Source organism: Equus quagga, chromosome 2 (genome assembly GCF_021613505.1).
Source record: "Equus quagga isolate Etosha38 chromosome 2, UCLA_HA_Equagga_1.0, whole genome shotgun sequence".
NCBI lineage: Eukaryota > Metazoa > Chordata > Mammalia > Perissodactyla > Equidae > Equus > Equus quagga.
In genome coordinates, this window is record NC_060268.1 from 13965997 (window position 1) to 13974600 (window position 8604).

General features: G+C 36.6%; 1 protein-coding gene across 2 annotated transcripts in view; it reads right to left on the bottom strand.

Moving 5' to 3' along the window:
• Positions 1 to 409: 409 nt before the first annotated feature.
• The window catches only part of FAM177A1 (family with sequence similarity 177 member A1), a 31072-nt gene continuing 22877 nt past the window's right edge, over positions 410 to 8604 (bottom strand). For both annotated transcript variants that reach the window (XM_046652911.1, XM_046652910.1), the window contains 3 exons: positions 5469 to 5535; positions 4287 to 4384; positions 410 to 2483 (listed from right to left, as the gene is read on the bottom strand). In XM_046652911.1, coding sequence (XP_046508867.1) covers positions 2277 to 2483; positions 4287 to 4384; positions 5469 to 5535 — 372 coding nt within the window. In that variant the 3' untranslated portion in view covers positions 410 to 2276. The remainder of the gene's footprint in view (positions 2484 to 4286; positions 4385 to 5468; positions 5536 to 8604) is intronic.

The window sequence follows — 8604 nt, forward strand, 5'->3', positions numbered from 1 at the left end:
TGTGATTTGGTGAGGGTAGGAGTCCACTTTAAATCCATATAATCTCTAGAAATAAAGGAAGTTTTCTTGGAATATTTATGACATTCGTCTATTTGGACATGGTATTTCTTTTAACAGGCTGTTTCAATAAAAAGTATTCAAGTTAGTATTTTACTTTAATTAAAATCATTAGTATAAAAAAATGTGTCTTTATTAACCAGTACCAGGGTGACATTTTACAAAACTTCATTTTGTTAAGGACTTTTGTTAGAGAATTTTAATTCAGCTTAAAGGTTCTCAATTGTACTGTTATGTTTAGTTTTTAGGAGATGAAAGATTAGAAGAGGGTAGAATATCATGAACTATGATGCAGAGGGAACAGTAATTATTAAAAGGGTTGAAAAGGAAGAAAAAGGGAAAGAGGCTTAAAAATAAGACAAAACCATTTAATGCATTTATGGGAAGTTTTATAGTTTGCATAAATAAAAATTATAAAAATTTAAGGCACAGTAAATAACTATATGAACATTACAAACTGGCCACTGTTGGACAAGTAGACAAAGTAAAATTCAAGAAACGTAAAACCTTCATAAGTCATTACCCTCCTTCTACTACAATCACAAAAGTTACTAAGTAAACTCTTAGATCTCGTGCTTCCAGGGGAAAAGACTCAGATCACCTTTAGATATGCATGCCTTCACAGATAATCAAATATCTGAGTTGGAGGTACTATCTCAAACGAAGTTAAAACGTCAGGTTAGCATGCTTTGAGCTATTGATAAACTATAATTTATGGTGACATAAATTATACATAATCTGAAGATTAATCCTTTAAGCACTAAATTTTGTAGAGTTTATACCCATGACTAATGCCCATCACATGCCATGAACCACCATACCATGAATCCATGTAACTGAAGATTCCTAATGAAGAAATTATCTTTCCTAATCCTTCAAATTTCAGCTGAAGAACTTAGTGGCCAGATGTTCATATTCATTGATAATAGATTTCCATTAACAGGCCCACTGTACCTATATTGTAAGTTTCTTTGAAGCCTTATTTTATATAAATATATTTGAGATTGAAAGGTTAATGCTGTTTAGAAGGCTATTAACAACCAAACCACCATTAATCTCTAAAAGCTAAAAGTTTGTGAATATGCTTTTAAGAGCAGCCTATCTGAAATACTCCATACATTTTTCCTTACCCACATTTAGTACAAATCAAAGTCATACAGATATAAGATTCTGAATACGTATTTAGGAATATTTTCAAAATTAGTTACATATTATACTTTTGTAAGGTTTGCTAATAGCACAGTGGGTAGAGAGATGGTCAACCTGGGTCAAGTAAACTGTCCACTTTACTGTTGTTACTTTGAAGTGGGGAATGACAGGTAACTTCATTATGCTACCACTGCACCTTGTACAATATTTAACAGTGAGCCCTGGAGGGTTAAGTCTTCACTGTCCCCCAGCCCCACTCCCATCCCCGCAACTGCTTGGGCCATAGGAGGAATTCAGGGCTGAGGGAGTGACAACCAGGATGCCATGTGGATAATCACTAGGTATTACCACTTGAATATAAATATATTAATAAATTCATTCCATAACTAGGGTTTTTAACATTATGTTCAAAGCTAGTTATTTAATTTGAATAACTACTGAAAAAGAATCTCAGATTAACCTGCTTTAAAAAATGGAAACCCATCTTAATATTTGGTGTTTTTATAAACTCAATCACTTTTCCATAAAACAAAGTTATTCTCAAGGAAAGAAAGTTCAATGTGCTTTTATCTTGCTCCTTTTATTACACACTCAAGTGAACCATCCTTAGTATGAAATTAATGGGTAGCTATATAAATGTGAGACATAACATGAGAAAATCTAGGGGAAAAAAATCCTCATTTTAATCAGAGACTAGGAATATCAGCTCTAATCAGCCTTAATCAGCAACTTACCTATTTTTTTCCCTCACAAACAGAAATAAAAGACAAGATTGATAATTTAACTCCTTAATTGGTGGTTAGGGCTCTAGAATGTCCTTAACTTTTTTAAAAGATCATTTTAAAACCAAAGCACTAATTTGACACACAGTAAAAGAATAGTACAAATATCCACATTTCAGATATGGCTCTTGCTACACAGAGCCTAAGAATGAAGAAACACGTTTCCCTTTCCAGATAACTTAATAATTTAAAATATAAATAACTGCATTAAGTCCCACTGAATAGAGAGTGTGAAAAACCCTGGTAGGAAAGCCACCTTAGATTTTGAAGGTTGACAGTCATTTCCTTCTACGGTGGGACAGAGACTGGATTTTCTTTGCTTTCCTTAATTACTTCACAATCTCCCTCCATTTCAAAATTGAGATTCACAAATGAACTGGATACTACTGTTTCTGGTTGCTCTGTCTGAACAATGGAATCAGCCTGCAGCTTATTCTGTTGGTATTGTCTTTCTGCTTCTTCAGACATCCTGTTTTCTTCTTCTTCTTCTTCTTCCTAAAAAGAGGATATATCAAGAATAGTTGAAAAGTGTCCAAAAGGAACAGTATTTGTTCCCTGACTTTCAGCTGCTTGTGTTTTTTCCTAATCAAAACATTAGTTCTCCTGAAACTTATATAATGTTACAAACCAATATGACCTCAATTTAAAAAACAAAACACATTAAGTGTCATGTCCAATTCAGTTTGGTCTAATTAAGACAAGACATAATTCCCTTTCTTCTGTTCCCAAATTGAAATGAAAACTATTGTATGACATTTTAAGGAAAGAAGTTATTTTTAAAACATATTACAGCACTGCTTAGCTTAAATGAGACCTGAATTAACTTTGAAAAGGGGCTATATCTTTTCAGATTAAGTCTTATCTGAATAAAAAATCAGCTAATACTACATAACTTCAGTTACAGGGTATCAGCCTATTCAGTGGAATAGGGTGATGTATTCACTAAATGCTATAGCACGCTCGGGTTCCCATAAGTACCTAGTATACAGATAAGGCAGGCCCTGCCCTCAAGGAAATTTATAATCTAGGAGGGAAGTTAAGACATGTAAAAACAGTATCAAGACAGAAAGGAATGAGCACTACAGAGATTTAGAAAAAGTAAATAACTTCTAGTTCCAGACCTACTACATTCATGGAGGAGGTAGCATTTGTATTGGACCCTGCAGTATGACTAGTTGTTACAGGGTGAGTAACCTGTCAGGAAGATTAATCTAGAGCTTGCTTGAGAGTGAACGAGAAAGAGACCATTTAGGAGACTATTACAATAGTCCAGATGAGATAACATGGCTCTAAACAAAGCCAGTAGTGTTAAAAACACTCATCCGTCCATAAAACATTTTTGAGGCCACATAACAAATATAAAGTTAGTTGACCTTTCCAGATTCATCTCCAGCCACTCCCCCGTTGTACTCTATGCTCCAGTGACAATAAAGCCCTATTTTTTGCCATTTCCCCAAACAAACGTATCTTCAGGCATTTACCTGAATTGCCTTCCTCATTTGCTTGAAGGAGAATAATAAAAGATTCTAATATTTATTTCATGCTCCCTCAAATTCACTAGGTGCTGTTCTGAGCATTTTACATATTAACTCATTTAACCCTTAGAGCAACTGTGAGCATGGCTTCTCTGCTGCAATTATCCTCATTATAAAGATGAGGGAGCTGAGGCTTACAGAGGTTAAGTACCTTCCCTCCCTGAGGTTACAGAGTGGGAAGTGGCAGAACTAGAATTTGAATTCTGATCCTTTGGTTCTTGATCCCATGCTCTTAAGAACTCAAGCTTTTTCACTCTTCAAGGCTAAACTCGTCACCTCACCCTAAGACCTCACAACATCTGCAGACAGAATCGCCTCACGTCTTTGTGCCTGAACAACTGGCCCTTACACGTTTCTAGTACATGTCATTTTCTGTGCATCAAACCCACTCCCCTTCTCCTACACCCTGTCTATGTGTCATAAATACAGAGACTAGGTCTTGTTTCCTCATCTTAAAATTGGAATAATCATCTAAAGACAGCTGTGTAAAGGTTAAATAAGTTAATATATACAAGGCACCTTACATTGCACCTAGCACAATGAAATCTAGCTGGGTTTTGCACTTAGAGCCTAGGGAAATGTCAGTATTAAAAAACTCTAAAATGTATACTGATTTGATAAAGAAATTAATGGCTGTATAATGAAATGCCCGGTATAAGGGAGCCACCTTTTAGGCAGCTAGAGGATAGATGTGTTCGTTACGTAACCCGTCAGGTCCACAGCAAACCAAACTGAATCAGGAAAATGTAAAAAGGAGACACACCTCCTTCTTCATCCGGTAATACTCATCAATGGCATACTGGTATTTTGGGGTGCTGATGCCCAAAACAGATGCAATCTTCTCTCCAAGAAAGTCACACACTAAAGATACAAAAGTTAAATGGCTTACACAATTCCATAAACATTTCTTGAGCACTTTCTATGTGCAAGGCACTGCAGAAATACAAAAGTTACAGTCCCTGCCCTCAGAGAGATTATGAACATTCAGTACATCTCCTCTTTATATCCTCCTTGATTTCCCCAAGAAGGACTGTGGCTCCTTGTGCGCTCCCAATAGCACTCTGCTCACACTTCTTATTGTAACATATCTCCAGGTGTTAGAATTATCGGTTACATGTCTATTTCTTCAAAAAAAATATACACTCTTAGAGGGTTGGGATACCATTGGGCTGGAGGAGAGGAATGGCTTGTACTACAACATTTACTAAGTGCCTGCCACGTGCCAGGCACTGTGAAAGGTTAGACTCAGGTTGAAGAACTTGCCCAAGTTGACAAAGCAAACCCAAAATCAAATCCAGGTCTGAATATAAAGCTCATGTTCTTTTCATTACACCAGACTGTCCAGGATATATTGAGTGCTCAGTAAATGTTTGGTGAGTGAATTTACTATTCAAAATTAGATCCAATAAAAAGAAAGTGATAGAAGCTATGAGAGAGTTAAAATTGTAAGCAGAGGAAAACTTTATGATTTAGAAACTATAAAGTTATTATGATTAAGTCCTAAGTTGATAACTCATTTCCTTCAAATAGGACTTAGTTATATCTCAATTTAAGAAATGAAATATTAATGAAACAAAACATAAATGAATTCTAACTACAGGCTTTAGCATAAGCAGTCAAACAGAATGAGAACAAGATTAGTAGGGAACCAAATGACAAAATAGCAAAATAGTTGCTAATAAAAAGAGCTCAAGAACATGAAAATCATATCTAAATTAATATAGCCATTTGTCATTCCTTTTTTTTAAAAAAACACAACCAGAAGCTGGAGAATGTTTTAAGTAAAGTACAGTTAGATTAATATCTCCAAAGCTAGCTAGCTGCTGAGAGTGGCTAACTCTCTATTTTTCCTCCTTCCTTTTTGAGACACGCCCCCCTTTGGCAAAGCTCCTGTTCTTGGAGCACATTATAGTAGTTATACAGTATTCAAACAGAAAAGTAATACCTGAGAGGGTTGATGTGGCCGCACGAAGCATGTAAAACCATAAGTAGGGGCCCCAGTTAAGTTTTGTCTGCAACAAGAAGTCAGGTTAGCAACATTCACACCTAAACTTGTTCTACAAATTTAGGCCAGAATGAAGTAGTCAAATACGTGGAGGCATAGAATATGCTAACGAACTACAATCCAATAAAAAAAGTTAAAAGCTTTATAGATGGAATTCCACAAAGACATTTTACATTCACCCATATAACTACGACCACCTTCAGCCATGGAATAACAAAAAAAAGTAGCAGCCACTGAAATGGGGTTGGTAAGTCACGGTCTCGATTTATGAGTTGATAATCCAGAGCCTGCCTTTCTCCTGTTTTGCTGCTTTTTTGTCTTCAACGTTCATAAGGACATCAGTGAGAGTGTGCAGTCAACAGAAAGGGATCTTAACAGATCACATGGTACAACACACTTATGGTATAGTGGGGAAATTAAGGTTCAGAAAAATTAAGCAGGATGGGGGCCGGCCTGGTGGCGTAGTGGTTAAGTTCACATGCTCCACTTCAGTGGCCTGGGGTTCCAGGTTCAGATCCCAGGTGCAGACCTAGCACTGCTTGTCAAGCCATGCTGTGATGGCATCCCAAATAAATTAGAGGAAGATTGGCACAGAAGTTAGCTCAGCGACAATCTTCCTCAAGGAAAAAGAGGAAGCCTGGCAACAGATGTTAGCTCAGGGACACTCTTCCTCACCAAAAAACAAAAGAATTAAGCAGGATAAGTATAGGCATATCAAATGAACTCTTAATGGTGGGAAAATAAGTAACCAATAAGCAGCAAGATGAGTTTTTTGTTTCTTTAAGAATTAAAAAGGGATTAGACCATATAATGTAAGACAAGCTCAGCGTATATTTGGTTGGCCAGCACCACTGGCGGAACGCAGTCCACAGTGCCCACCTCCATAGTTAATCTCGCTGTTGTAATTCCATAGAATACTTCTGTGAAGCTTGCCACATAGATTACAGTTTGCCTCTGTGGATGAAATCAGTACGACAAACACGCTTCTTTGTACCAATATTTTTATCAAAAGAAAACACAGGACAGAGCCTGCAATCAAGCAAATACATTAATAAATGTTTTAATATTGGTTCTGGGGAGGGGAGAAAAAGATAAACTTGTCCATAATCTTCTTAGCTGATACATATTAATGATAACAAGGGCATTAAAAAAGCAAATACAAGGCTATCTGTAAGACAGAAAACAAGTCTTTCTTCTCTATTGGTGAAATGGGAGTATCTTCCTTTTCTGTTATCTGAAGCCGATGAGGTTGTCAGTTTTATTGTTATTTTCTTTTCTTCCTGGTTGAGAGGGAAAATTTTTTACCTGGGGGTTTTCAAACTCATTTTGAGTGGTCACTGTCTGTGTAAGCAACTTCTTTTTATTCAAATTAATTTTAAAAATAAAGTTGTATATTTTAAATATTAAAAAAAAAAGAATATAAGACTGGGCAGATGGGCTAAAGCAGAGAGGAGGAGACATATAACACAGCCTTACCATGAAAAGTACGTGTGCCAATTTCTGTGATCGTGTCCTGAAAAGACACACAAACAAGCTCACTCCTTAGTCTCTGCTTACACAAGGATGAATGTCCAATGAACAAATACATGCAACTAAGAAAATGCTGTGTATTCTCCCTCATCAGATCTGCTATATATCTTCTATATTCAGAGCAGGAGGCATCTCTTATAAGGGTACTTTAGGGCTCTGTTTAATATGCCCTAACCTCAGTGTTTACCTCATGATTTTTACAGCAAACGGGACAGTGCAGAAATACAGGGAATGGAACCAATTTCTATAACACATGGTAAATGTTAGGGCCAAGAAACTACTTAGGAAAGAACTGAGCATGCTTTTGGAGGAGAACATGTATTTCTCAATGGACCAATTCTCCCAGGGTTGTCTCTAGAGAGAATAATTGCTAACATCCAGGCTGTGACAACTAAAAAGTCACACCTGCTCCGGGGCTGAGGCACTGGATAAGGATTCCTGAAGAACATCTGTCACTATCACACATAATAATACAGACTGAATTTATAGGGCCCTTTGTTAGACACTGACCTTACCAAATCAAAAGGACAGGTGGCTCAAGAGCCTACATGGAACCCTCCAGTAATAGGAGAATTGAGACAAGATCTTGGGTCCTGAAAACTTCCAGTTTATGGTGCAAACTCAAGTTGATTCATTTTTTTTCTCCAAAAATTTAAGTATCATTTCTTCCTGAATAATTAAGTATCTACCTCTTCCTTAATAGGGAACTATTAAGACCTGCTTTTTTTTTGGAAGATTAGCCCTGAGCTAACATCTGCCACCAATCCTCCTCTTTTTGCTGAGGAAGGCTGGCCCTGAACTAACATCCATGCCCATCTTCCTCCACTTTATATGTGGGATGCCTACCACAGCATGGCTTGCCAAGCGGTGCCATGTCTGCACCCGGGATCTGAACTGGTGAACCCCAGGCTGCCGAAGCGGAACATGCAAACTTAACTGCTGTGCCACCGGGCTGGCCCCAAGACCTGCTATCTTTTATTTTTGTTTTCAAACAACTTATTTTTAGATTATAAAAGTAGTGCTTATTTATTGTACAACACTTAAAAAACGGAGAAAATTATAAAGAAAATTTGTCACTCAGTTTTCCACCGCTCACAGATACTTATTAACATCTTAGTGTATTTCCTTAAGTATGTACATCCTTTACAACATTGTTGTACTTTCTCTATCCTGTTGTTTCTGCCATTTACTATATTGAAATATTAAGCATATTTCCCAAATGCTTAAATTCCTAAAGGTAGGATAAAGAGGCCAAAAATATAATCATTTGGAAAGCTCTTCCTTCACACTGCAAAACTTCACACCAAAATTTACCAACAAATATCCAGCAACAATGTATGAAATTGTCCATTTTCTTGTACCCTCACACACTATACTATCCTTTTCCTTTTTTAAAATTTGACATCCGAAAAACTAGTCCAGATAATTTTGAGTTCGGACTATATTACAGAAGGCATCAGTCCTTTTATATAGGTAACAATTATGTGCATAATCAAAATTTTAAAATACATATACTTAGATACAAGCATATACACAATTTTAAAAT